The 14,219-nt window shown below is 36.2% G+C and overlaps 1 protein-coding gene across 1 annotated transcript in view; it reads left to right on the top strand.

The window, feature by feature from the left end:
* LOC124723160 (DNA damage-regulated autophagy modulator protein 2-like) overlaps positions 1-14,219 on the top strand; it is a 219,123-nt gene that overhangs the window by 191,934 nt on the left and 12,970 nt on the right. The window contains exon 5 of the mRNA XM_047248355.1: positions 2,243-2,369. Coding sequence (XP_047104311.1) covers positions 2,243-2,369 — 127 coding nt within the window. The remainder of the gene's footprint in view (positions 1-2,242; positions 2,370-14,219) is intronic.

Genomic DNA, 14,219 nt, shown 5'->3' on the forward strand with positions numbered 1-14,219 from the left:
CTCTACATTAATTATTTATTGATGCGATTTTTTTCCATCAGTGTATATATGAAAATATAGCATCAAATTTAGGTATATGTTTCTGCAATTCACATATTCACACATAGTTGTTGTTTCTGGGGTTGTAAGTAATAAGTCTTTACATTAAAAGGCTATTGTTTGCATTGAATCTAGCAACTCACCCCTGCTTTCCTGTGGTAGCACTAAGTATCTATGGCCACATGACCTGTTTACAGAGCAATAATAAATTGCATATATAAATCTTTCTTGTGTATCAGTCTTCTGTTGATCAAAACCATATCAAAATCCCTACAGCAGTTCCTGAGATTAGCCTTTACATACAAACAAAAAAATTGGGCGGGAAGATTCAAATTTAGTAATACATGTAGAACAAATGTTTTCTAAGCATTTTGGCACTCAGTTTTGTTTGAATGAGAAAGTTCCACTCCATACGTTCAGAAACACAAGAGAGTGATGTGGTTCTCTGAACAGGAATACAGTAGTTTTCATGAATATTGTACTGTAAAATATTAGCTGTGTAACTGGTACAAGATAACACAAAAAGAGGAACTTTTGAAATCAAGTGCAGAAAATACACCATCAGCTAAAGAATACCTTACCATTTAGTGTGCTCCCTATGCTCTCATTCATACAAGCTGCAGATCATACAAGTACTGGGAAAAATAATCATCAGTTGTGATTCTATTGGGGAATGAATACAAACATAAACAAATACAGTGATTGTGTGGTCACCTGTAGATATCAGGATAAACCGTTTCCTCCTGCAAGTTATATAGAATAGGTGACTGTCGTCACTGGGTAGATTTTAATGCTAGTTCATTTTAGGAACCCACTTTACACAGATGACATATGACAATATGGTGCATAGTTTCCTCTCAGGTAATATTATACCTTCCTTGTCTGAAAATGATCAGGTAATAATGACGCTCAGTTTGGATCAGTATGCTGGAAAGCTGTAATTTTTTGTTACCCTTACATTGGGCAATTTTCTGCAACTTCAAAGTGCCTGATATCAACAGGATTATGTAACATCAAATCCAGAAACACAAGGAAGTCAATTACAGTTGTGAAAAACTTTTTGCTTAAGAATGTCAAGTCAAAATTCAGTGTTGATTCCCTCATATCTGAGATCACTCAGTTGATTACTGTGTGAAATTGTTCCCTTATAAAGCTATCTAAAAATTGTGGTCATGATTTGGTGAATGACTCTGAGTGAATTAAAACAATGAACTTACGAGAACATTCATGGCATACCAGGTGATGTGTTGGAGTGAGCCAATGGGCACATTAATACATGTAAAGGAGAAAGCTATGTACACTATGGAATTTTCAGTAATTAATAATTTGAATTACTATCATTTGAAAGGCTAGTTTAGTTGTAATAGTCCATTTTCAATCAATAAAACACTTTCATTAGAATTATTCTGACTTTGATGGGTTTTCAAAAGTTTCCTTTGCTGTGTATTACAGTTGAACAAAATGTCCTCATAAATAATGAAATATTCCATTTTGTCTTCTTAAATCAAGCTGAGGTAAGTTTATTCATTTTTCAATACTTTCACTAAAAGTACTTTTAAAATATCTGTTGGGAACGTGTGCTTTATTGTAAACAGAAGACTTTTCCAAGTGATTATTCAGTTTGATGACAACTGAGGTTACAATTTGCTCTTGATTTCTTTATATCATGAAGAGATATAATCACTTGTATGGCAACTAGGCCAGTTCATGATTTATGCTATTCATATTTTCATTCACAATTTATGTTTCTATTGGGGGACCTTTCCTGTAATTTTGATATTTTAATTTGACTTCAGTTTTGATGATTCAGCTAATACAGGATAGTGCACTAGTTTTTGTTTTCTTGTTATCCTCCTCTAACATGATCCTCTGCATTGCCATTAGATAAAATTGTCTTGGCTGCACTATTCCTAATATGATTTAATATTGAGTCAGAGAGTTATGATCTTTCTCCTCATTTCCTTTGTCTCTCAAGGTAGACTCAGTTACTCAGTTTTTTAATATTATTTTTGATACAATGCTCACTTCAAATTACTACTGATATACATGTCTTTACTGCTTGTAGGTAGTTTATCACTCTATTAAAGTATCAGACACTAATATTAGAAATTAAATTTTAAAATATTTCTTCATTCTGTACTTTTCTTGTGCAGTTTGCAATATAGTGGTGTTTTTAATATTAAACTTTTATGAATGATTTCAGACAATAATAACACGACGCATGAAACAACAGAAACTATTTTATGTGCGTCTTTTATTGTCATTAATATGCTGTTGCTGCTGCTTCTCCACAGTAATACCAGGGGGCATTGCCATGTTTATATTTGATGGTATGATAACAGTTTCACAGGTGACATAAAAAACTATGTTTAAATTAAGTGATTTAACATTTATTTTTTTCTGTAATTTCAATCATCTCACATCCAATTTGTGGAGATGTGACTGTTTTCCTTCATTACCCTCTATAACCGTGTTTTCTTCTTGATGTTTCATGGATGTGGTTGTTGCAGTGTGCTCCTTCAGTTTAAACTTATCTCTCTTGTTACTTTCATGCCAACAAAACTATATTTTTGGACATGCAATTGGTGCATTCATACTGAGTAACTAAAATGCAATAATATCAGTGATACAAATTACATATGGTGAACCTGAAACACAGTGACATAAAAAATAAATTATTATAGCATATTAGGTGTGATGTTAGTTGTCGGTAGCCAGTGAATCACCACACTGTGTAGCTCTCTAGATAGGCAGAACTATCATATTAAGATGATATTTGTGCCATGATATTGCATAACAGCAGTCTATAATTACTTACAAACTTGTGGATTTTATTATACTGTCAGCAGTCATCTTGGTTTTGCAGTCACTAGTGTGATAAGACATTTACAATATATATCTCATTAACCAGATCCTGTTATTTCCAAGCTTGTTGAAGAGGAATGGAGTATCATGTTCACAGCACTGTGACAGCATTCAATGACACCACGTCCAGGGAGATTCTTCCTGTCAGATTCTAGTTCAAGGGTGGATATTAAAGAGAACTAGTAAGTTCATGAACTTGTAAGTGGAGCCATAAGCAAGTAATAATTCCATGTGAATCTGTGACTCACATTTTCTGACTGAATGAGTCAGAACCCGAGTGTTCTCTGCATCTTTAGCTTGTTGGAATGCTGAATGTTCTGGTACTCACAACTGGACACTAGAATGATACCACACTTTTTTCTTTGAGAATGTTATGGCAAAAGGAGACCATAGCAGTTTAGCACATTTCATAAAGTGATGTTAGCTGCTATAGTTTGAATTTGCTGTCAGTTATATGACTACCCATCTCCTTCAGTATGAGTTGAAGGCTGAAAGACAATTAGGCAATGTGCTACTGAGGTACATCAGCTCTTAATTTTTGAAAACATTGTTGGGAACAGCAGTGATCTGATTAAATAATTTGAAGTAATAATCAGTCTTGATTGCAAATTTTTATTAAAAATTGAAAATCACATGTCAGTGGTAGTTGGTTTTAACCACATCTAGATCATCATCAGACCATGTCTCTGGAATGCAAAAAATAATTTTTGTTTCAGGGTAACAGATACCAAAATTATAAAATCTGTGTACACAGTAAAATATGGATGCATGGTCATAGTAACATAAGGTGGTTCTTATAGCATTAGGTGGTGAGCAGAGATGGTGAGCAGAGCACTGCCAAGAGTCAGAAGACACCTCTGGCAACAATGACACTTGTAAGTGCTCTCCTCATTGTCTCTGTTCACCACATAATGATATAAGAAGCTTCTTATTTTATTATAATTGTGTGTCCATATTTTACTGTGTAGATGGATTTTGTAATTTTGGTACCTTTTACACTCCAAGGAAAATTATTTTTGCACTCCAGAGAAATGGTCTGATGATAATCTATATATGATTAGAACCCATTACCATTGACCTGCGATTTTTAATTTTTAATAAAAATCTGCAATCAAGACTGATTATTATTTCACATTATTGCAGTTCTGTTTTATTGTCTTTGGTGTCAGAATTACCTGTACCAAACTACAACAAAATTTTGTTTGCCCATGTCAGGATGAAACACTTAGTAAGTGCTCATACCATTCCTTACTCCAGAAGTCCATATTGTTGTTCACCTCCATCTCTAATGTCAATAGGTCATTAAACGCTGTTGTACCCTCTTTCATTATTCAGCTGAATCATCAATCACCTTTCTGAGTTATAGATGATTTGTGTGTGTAACTGCAAAAAGCATAATGACAAGAATCTCAAGACACTATAAGTAATCATTGATTTGACCTGTTGCAATACATTGTTTTTGTTAGGCAAAATGAGATGCTATTCCACTTTGGTTTTTGAATGTTAATCATTGCTTAGTTACATCTAAAAGCAAATAATTACTGCCTTATGTATGATTTAGTGTTGTATGAAGTCTGATAAAGATATGAGTACTGGTACTGAAAAAGAGTGTAGCAATTTTCTTGTGCAAAGGCACACTGTACAGTTTTCATTGTAGCTAATAAGTAAAATATGCAATTTTTTCCATGAACAAAATCTAATAATGTACTGTAAGGCACTCTGCAACATATCTGACAAACAGGTATCAGAGATTTTTTTTGGGTAGGGAGGAGGGGGGTGGGGGTTGCAAAAGTCTTTCCCTGCCATTTAATATTTCAGTTTAACATCACATTTTATATTTGTAAGGTTGATCAGTCATGTCCTGTTTTAGCAGGAAACAGAGGTTGAATATGGCACATTAGGCTGTGTGTTAACTTTTTATGTGTGCAACTGACTGGATACAGGTAAGGCAAAATGAAAATTCTGTCTTAGTTTCAATGACAATATGATGCTGGAGAGCACTCAGCTCAAAAATCTGTATCAAACACAGTCAGACAGTTAAGTAAGTGAGGTGACACAGTTCCCAAGACAACTTAATAATGATATTATATGGCTTGTGAAATGTTTCAAGCCTTTAGACAATAGGCCATTCCAGCAGCTTTCATGAGGGTACTGTAAATTCAACAGTGAGTGTAGTTGTTGATAATGAAAGGGGCAGGGAGCATGAAACTCAGTAAGAACATACAGCCTATTCCTATTGAATAGTGTAAGTATACCCACTGAGCTTAATTTCAAAATCCAGCAGACTGTTTTTAATGGTGTGAGATGCTTCACACTGGGACACTGATGAAAGGTTTTGAGATTTAACCCAGGGCATTAGCACAGTGGCTCATGGATGATAACTTTATTCTCTCTCTCTCTCTCTCTCTCTCTCTCTCTCTCTCTGTCTCTCTCTCCCTCCCTCCCTCTCTTTTCCAACCAAATATTGGTGGTGAAACTTTCTACCACCATTATCATTCTACATCTGGTTCAAGTATCACCAAAGGACTCATATTCGGGAGGACATCCTGATTTAGGTTTTCCATGATTTCCCTAAATTGCATGAGGCAAATATCAAGATGGTTCCTTTAAAAGGACATAGCTGATTTCCTTCCTGATCCTTCCATAATCTTAGCTTGTGTTCCATCTCTAATGACCTCACTGTTGATGGAATGTTAAACATTTATCTCCTCCTCCTTCAAGTATCACTCTACTACTCTGACATAGCAACTTCAGCTATGGAGCCAGTTTACTTTCAAGATAATAAAGGCAGCACCACCCATGGCAAGACAATCAGTGTTGGTTAACAATGGTTTCCAATCATTCCCCTGTGACTACACACATTAAACACTAAAGAACGTTCTCACAAAGAGCTAGAGAACTAATGTGGCACACATGATAAAACTCAGTCAACAGTAACATAACAGAATGAGTCACCCTTCACAGTGTTGCCAACAATGAGTCAGGTTTACAGATGGCAAATGTACTAAGAGACTAATGAACTGGACAGCCTAAATGAATGTGGCTATGTGATGGTGCGAGTCAAAATCCAAGATTTCCTGTTGGCCCTTTCTGTCACTATCTGAGGATAAATTATGAAGAACTGTTACATAGAATTTTTACATAACCAAATTTGACATTTGATACAGATGTAGCTCCCAAAGGTAACAACGACCCATTTGAGGCTGCTAACTTTATACAGATATGATGCAATAACTATGCAAATAAACTTCAACATTACATCTGGTCTTTCCAGTCCCTTGGTTTGAACATTATTTGGAATCTACTGTTAGTTTTAATGCACATAATCTAGAGCACGTTCCCTCCCTTTTGTTGCTGATGGAACTCATTCTTACATCATATGATTCACTGCACACAATTCCTTTGAGAACAATTCACAAAAGTGTACTTTCATTTTGCCAGAATTTCCAGTTTTATGATATGCTAGTGATGAACACTGCATATCAATGATCTTCATTCAAAGTTACACACCATTCTGATAACTATCTGCATACTAAAAGAAACAGGTTATTGCTTTGATTGATCTTACATTCATTTGTTAATTATATTTGCACCATTGTGTGACAAATCACACTGTGTTTATCTTGAGTAGTATAATTTTATATTCTATGTTGGTAACAAAGTTTTGTAATATTTTTATGCAAAACAGACAGCTGATAATTTCATGATTTCTATCAAAAGTTATATTTTGCTTGGTCATTGCCAGAAAATGATAGGTTGGAAACACATACTTCTCTTTTTTAGTTTAAATGTATAATCTATATCATATATGTATACCTGCATCATCCATTCTACTATATTTGGCACAGGATGAATTCACTGACAATATTTTTTGTATGTGCCAAGGGCAGACATTTTGAAACCTCCTGCCCTGTATCAGGACATGGAACAAGAAACTTGGCCCAGTACCTCTCTTTCACCTGCAAAATTGCACAGTTCTCCTTTGTAGCTTGCAGAACTTGCACTCAAAAGGGTATTGCAAAGAAATGGCTTAGCTGTGGACTAGAGGATGGTTTTCAGAATGAATACATCACTCAGTAGCAGAGCGTGCACACATGGCACATTCTGGAAACAGCACTTTCATTGTTCTAAAGATACACAATTTAAAAGCAAATCCTGCAGATTTTCTATCCTGTTATAGCTAATTGCATATTCCATGGGTTACTTGAACAGTATATTGTAATGAAATGGAATGAAGCAGTTTACAAATTATTAACATAATTTAAGATTTCAATGTTGCTTCAACTACCACTGATACTGCTATATTTTTTCTTAACTGTTTATTACTAGCATGTCTGACTGCTGTACACAGAACCCAGATTTAGCCCTTGGTATGATGCAGTCAGGGATTTTTCCTTGATTGCAGTGAGATACACTAAGCCTTCTGAGGTCAACTGAAGAACTTCTTGAATTAACAGTAACATTTTCACTCTCAAATAAGACATTAACAGCTGGGAGAGTAATTGCCTGATCACATAGCCCTCCAGCATTTCCATTGAATCGTAGCAGGCAAATGTGCTGTAACATAATAATCCCATGAAGTTTAGTTTAACTTATAGTGTGCTAAATAATGTGTGTTCTCACTTCTGCACAGAGGCAATAATAATTAAGCCATGCATCCAGCACACACAAACACACACACACACACACACACACACACACACACACACACACACACACACACACACACCACACACACTCTGCCCTTGGAAATCTTAGTGAAATAATATATGTACTCCTTCAAAGCCAACTGACAGAAACACAAGTACACATACATAGTTATGTTGTACTGGCTGGCTAAATTTTTCCTTTTCTTTAGCTCAATTGTGCAGGGTTGTATTGGGTGCAGTGGGTAAGAGGAACAAGGGGGAAGGGAGTGATGGAGGGAGAGGGGACTGGTGGTGGGAAAGGAGATGCAGCAAGAGAATGGGATAAGAGTGATGAACTGAAGTGAGAATCAGGAGGAGAGAGGTGGAGATGGGTGTGAGAGAGGGGCTAGGAGAGAATCGGGCCAGGAGACAGTTCGTGTCCATGTAATTTACAGGCACTGGTACTGGGGTTGGGAGTCCAGGTGGTATGAGTTGTGAAAGAGCCATTGCAGTTGAATATGTTGTGCTCAGAAGAAAGTTCTGCCACAGGGTAGGCAACTTTCCTCTTGGCCCCAGTTTGGTGGTAGCCATTAATTGGTCAGGTGACCAACTATATCTTCACCCAACTACTACTTCTTTGATGGAAAATTTATAAACAAAGCCACACTCATATTTCAACGTATTTATTGGTCATCTAGAGGGATCCTTTCTAGTCATCTAGGATCTTAACTTGTTGATGATATCTTCATGATGTGAATCCAGGTCTATGATATTATCCTCATTCCTTAACAGCCTTAATCTCTTCTCTGTTATCCATAACATTTCACCATCTTCAGCTCAGGATACCTTCTTGCATGAGACTGACCTCAATCTCTTCAACAGCTATGTGAGAGACTCTGTCAATACAAAGTGCACCAATTATCAACAGTACCTCCTATTTAACAGCTACCATTCCTTCCACATTAAACAAGCCCTTCTGATAAAATACAGGCATCAGTGAATACTGAAGCACATCCTCCACCAAGGCTTCAACTACCTTTCATTGCGCCCTGCATCCTGTTTTAAATTTTTCTCAGCTCTTCCAGAGTGACAGTCTGTTGCCTAGCCAGTCTGCGAAGTATCCTGGTTCACCCTTATGTCACATGTTTAAAAGACATCTTTGCAAAAGTGATGTATACCAAGAATAGTATACCATACCTTACAAGGGAACCGTTCAGTCTGACATGTTGAAACGAGCTCTGAAATTTTTTATACAGGAGCAATATATTGAAAGTAACACTGTGTCAAAATTTTTGCTGCCAAGACATGCCACAAGTATTTTTCAAAAAAAGTTATAAAATTGCCATATTTGTAGCTCACCAAGGGGCTGGAGCAACATACACTCCTCCCATAGCTGTAACAGACAGTGAACACTAAACATAGCAAGAGCTACCATAGCACATCAGTAGACAGATAGCACGGCACAACATGGCTATAATTTGTAAGACAAATTTCAGATTCTTTTGATAGTTTCTCTGATACAGTTGTTCACAGTTAGTATTCACTCAAATTTGCAACTCACTTAATATCCTTAATAATTAGCAGTTGTCTTTACTATATCACTGAGTGTTAACAATTATGATAAAAATGAATTAATTTTCTTCATGTTTTCTTTGCGTATGTTTGCTAATGGTGTAGGTCTTTGATCAGGTCCCAGAGTTTCACAGTAATGTGGAATACAGTTATTGTTTTCAACCTTGCAAATATAAAATGTGAAGAACATAGTATGCACTGGAACTAGCCTACTTTTCCTGTAGACCTAAATAAGTGTTATTTATTAGTTAATTTACTGGACATTCATTTGGAACATATCAACATTTAGTTAGAAATTGTGTAAATATTAGAAGAAACAGGAAATAACTGACAGTTCTGTGAATTGTGTTTCAAACATTGGCTATTGTTCTAGATAAAGCCCAAAAAATATGGTACCTTCCTAGCCCAAAGAAAACATTACAGAAATAGCTTTTGGTGACAAAAAAACAAAAACTGTAATTTTTTTCGATAAATGAAGGAGGGAGAAAACACTTAAAGTTAAGCAGTGTGTAAAGCCAGTTTCATTTCACAAAATCTGAACATCAATTTTATAAATGTAAGAAGCGTTTGCATGAAATATGCACAAAAATGAAATTTGCAAAAGTGTGAAAGAAAAACAATTCTAAAGATTTAGAACTGCTCTTGAGAGTGAAAGCATCATTACCGAGGGAGATCTATGAGGCCCTCTGAATTGCAAGTGAGGTGGACATTACTGATTTCCAGAAAAGGAAGTTGCAAAATTGCAATGTTTACTACAAGTAAACATGCAGGAATGTTGTCATTAATAAATAATACTATAGAGAAATTCATAGCTGATGTGAAGATGAAGCCTCTTGTTATTCCCCAAAATGCTGTGTATAAAGCCAATCAGTCAGGTTTCATGCAAGAACTGCATACAAACTGCACTTTATCATACTGAGCAAAAAAATATATAGCCTCTGTGCCTATGGTTAATGCTAAGACACATTTCATATAAAACAATGCCCGTGATAAGTAAGTATTAGTGGATTACTGTCTCAGCAGTTTTATATACACTGAAGTGCCAAAGAAACTGGTATAGGCAATACAGTCTCTTTGCCTTTGGAGAGTTCTAAGACACATTCATATAAAACAATGCCTGTGATAAGTAAGTATCAGTGGATTACTGTCTCAGCTGTTTTATATACACTGAAGTGTCAAAGAAACTGGTATAGGCATGCATATTCAAATACAGAGATATGTAAACAGGCAGAATATGGTGCTGTGGCAGCAGCGCCTATATAAGACAACAAGTGTCTGGCACAGTTGTCAGATTGGTTACTGCTGCTACAACGGCAGGTTATCAAGACCTAAGCAAGTTTGAACATGGTGTTATAGTTGGCAAATGAGCAATGGGACACAGCATCTCTGAGGTAGCAACGAAGTGGGGATTTTCCCATATGACCATTTCACGAGTTTACTATGAATATCAAGAATCCAGTCAAACACCAAATCTTTGACATCACTGCAGCCAGAAAAAGATCCTGCAGGAATGGGACTAACAGTGACTGAACAGAATCATTCAATGTGACAGAAGTGCAATCCTTTTGCAAATTTCTGCAGATTTCAATGCTGGGCCATCAACAAGTGTCAGCGTGTGAACCATTCAAAGAAACATCATCGATATGGGCTTTCAGAGACGAAGGCCCACTCGTGTACCCTTGATGACTGCACGACACAAAGCTTTACACCTCACTTGGGCCCGTCAACACTGACATTGGACTGTTGATGACTGGAAACATGTTGCCTGGTCAGACAAGTCTTGTTTCAAACTGTATCAAGTGGATGGATGTGCACGGGTATGGAGACAACCTCAAGAATCCATGGACCCTGCATGTCAGCAGGAGACTGTTCAAGCTAGTGGAGGCCCTGTAATGGTGTGGGGTGTGTGCAGTTGAAGTGATATGGGACCTCTAATATGTCTAGATACTCTGACAGGTGACATGCATGTAAGTACCCTGTCTGATCACCTGCATCTGTTCATATCCATTGTACATTCTGACAGACTTGGGCAATTCCAGTAGGAGATTGCAACACTACACACATCCAAAATGGTTCCAGGAACACCCTTCTGAGTTTAAACACCGCCAAACCCCCTAGACATGAACATCATTGAGCATATCTGGGATGCTTTGCAATGCCCTGTTCAGAAGAGATCGCCACTCCCACGTACTCTCGCAGATTTATGGACAGCCCTGTAGGATTCATGGTGTCAGTTCCCTCCAGCAATACTTCAGACATTAGTTGAGTCCAGGCCATGTTGTGGTGCGGCACTTCTGCATGCTGATGGGGGCCCCACATGATATTAGGCAGGTGTACCATTTTCTTTGGCTCTTCAGTGTATCTGTCTTCAGGAACCTCAAGGACCAAAAATTAAAAAAAAACGACTGTTCAGCTGCAAAAATATTGTAAAAGGTGTAGAAAAGTATGGAAGAATCAAAGAGAATAAGTTTCAGTATTACATCCAAAATATCTTCTTACCAGTTGCAAAAAATAATTCATTGTTTTTGTTGGGTTCTTGGCCTAAACATAATACACCACTGTCTTCAAGAGGACAATGAAAATACTTTTAATACACTTCAGATTTCACCTGGAACTAATAGTGTGTTTCAGCCCCTCGATAAAAATTTTCAACAGTGTAAAGCATTTTTCAGAAAATTATGACAATATAATTTCCTATACCTCTTTCTCATTCCAGCTTTATCAGTGGGACAGTATTATTAAACTTCAGTCATTTCTGCATTGTCAGTTTGCATCACCACATCTTATGAATTTAATGCATTAATTTTTGTTTCATCACATGTCCCTGGTGTAAGGAAAATGTTTGCTTTCATCACTCCACAGACACATTGCATTTTAGTTAACAGTGTATTTCTCTCAGTATGTTCTTCCTATCTGAAAAATTTCAGGTTAGGTTTTGACGTGTTGGACTAGACTATTCTCTTGTTTGGAGGCTATGCACATAGGCATAATAGGCACTTAACACTTATTTCAGTACCGCACCAGTCATTGAGTATTCTTAGTAAGTATGCACTTGCCTAACTTTTTGCTTTTTCCATCTCATATGTCAATCCACACACAATTCTAAAAATTTAATATAATTATTTTGCTGAATTTTGTTGTTTCCTAATGTAGCCATTGTGTTGGTTTTTGTTTTATTTCTTCTATGGTAGAAGGTCATCGAAACAGTTTTCTTATCATTAACAATTAGACAATTATCTTTAAATAATTTTTCTGCTACATCTGTTGTTCTATCAGTTTTCTGCTGCTATTCATAATCAGTCTTTCTTTTCATAAAGAAGCTTGCATCATCAGCAAATAATATCAAAAATTGTTATGATAGGTCATTAATAAAAACCAAGAACAATAATAGTCCCGATACATAACTCTGTGGCATAATTAACATTTTCATATTCAGGACACTTTACCTTTGTGATAAATTTCTATTCTTCTTTTCCTATCAGATAAATCTGACTTTAACAGCTCATAGGAAACTCCATGGACACGTCAAACATATAGTTTTAAAAGAACTAGATAATGATTTATGAGGTCAAAATCTTTTGGAAAGGTCCACAAACAATCCACAAATTATTGCATTATCCTCTACAGCTTTGTAAACAAGTTTTAGGAAACTGAAGAAAGCTATTTGCATTGATTTGTCTTTTCTGAAACCATACTACACATTTATAAGTTCTTCATTTTTGTTTAGGAGGTCTAACACTCTATTATACCATACATTATGTTTCAATTCTTTTTTAAGATAATATTGTTAGTGGTCTAAAATTTCTGATGTCAAACTTGCCACCATTTTTATAAACTGGTATTACTGTTTATGGCTTGAGTCCTCTTGGAAACACTTCAGGGGCAAAGGAGTCACCAGTTATGTCAACAAGTTGAGGGGCAATATTACCAGCACTACCAGTATATGCAATACTTTTGTCAGGGCTACCATCAAATCCACAGGTCATTTTAGTCTTTAGTTTAGTTCATATGTTTATATGTTTATTTATTAGCCATTTAGCATGTTTACAATGCGATTGGCTTTGTCAAAATACATTTTGCATATTTAGTGATAACCCTTTGTACTTATTTGAGTGTTACTGGATATAGGTGCATTGTACTTACACCTATTGGAATTTCTACCATTGTGTTTTGATTATATTTACTTGTGATCAGATTTTGAGCTATATTAGTATAATGACTATTAAATACATTGTCTATTAGAAGTGGATCATCAACAATTTCATTTTTGTGTTTTATGGTGAATTTATTACTTGCTTTATCATGCTGCCTGTATCATCTTTTTCGAAACCCATGCTGATTCCTACAGAGTAGATGTCTAGTCTCCAGAAAAGTCATTATACTCGAACATAATACATGTTCCAAAATTCTACAACTGATCGACGTTAGAGATATAGGTCTATAGTTCTGCACATCTTTTCGACGTCCCTTCTTGAAAACGGGGATGACTTGTGCCCTTTTCCAATCCTTTGGAACACTATGCTCTTCTAGACACATTCGGTACACTGCTGCAAGAAGGGGGGCAAGTTCCTTCGCATACTCAGTGTAAAATCGAACTGGTATCCCATCAGGTCCAGCGGCCTTTCCTCTTTTGAGTGATTTTAATTGTTTCTCTATCCCTCTGTCATCTATTTCAGTATCTACCATTTTGTCATCTGTGCGACAATCTAGAGAAGGAATTGCAGTGCAGTCTTCCTCTGTGAAACAGCTTTGGAAAAATACATTTAGTATTTTGGCCTTTAGTCTGTCATCCTCTGTTTCAGTACCATTTTGGTCACAGAGTGTCTGGACATTTTGTTTTGATCCACCTACCGCTTTGACATAAGATCAACATTTCTTAGGATTCTACCGGTACAGAACTGTCAGTGTCCTTGTTCCAGTTTACATTTTTCAATATGTGATTAAAGACCCTAATGCCTTCATCATTAATTAATCTCCTCTCTACATATTTGTCGGTATTGCATTTCTTGTGAGATTTCTTTAAAATCAATGTAATTGCTTGTTGATCAAAGAAACTTGTATCAATGGACTCAGCTCTATTGCCACATTTTGATTTATCAATGAATGTTTGGTCAA

Source organism: Schistocerca piceifrons, chromosome X, assembly GCF_021461385.2.
Source record: "Schistocerca piceifrons isolate TAMUIC-IGC-003096 chromosome X, iqSchPice1.1, whole genome shotgun sequence".
In the NCBI taxonomy this organism is placed as follows: domain Eukaryota; kingdom Metazoa; phylum Arthropoda; class Insecta; order Orthoptera; family Acrididae; genus Schistocerca; species Schistocerca piceifrons.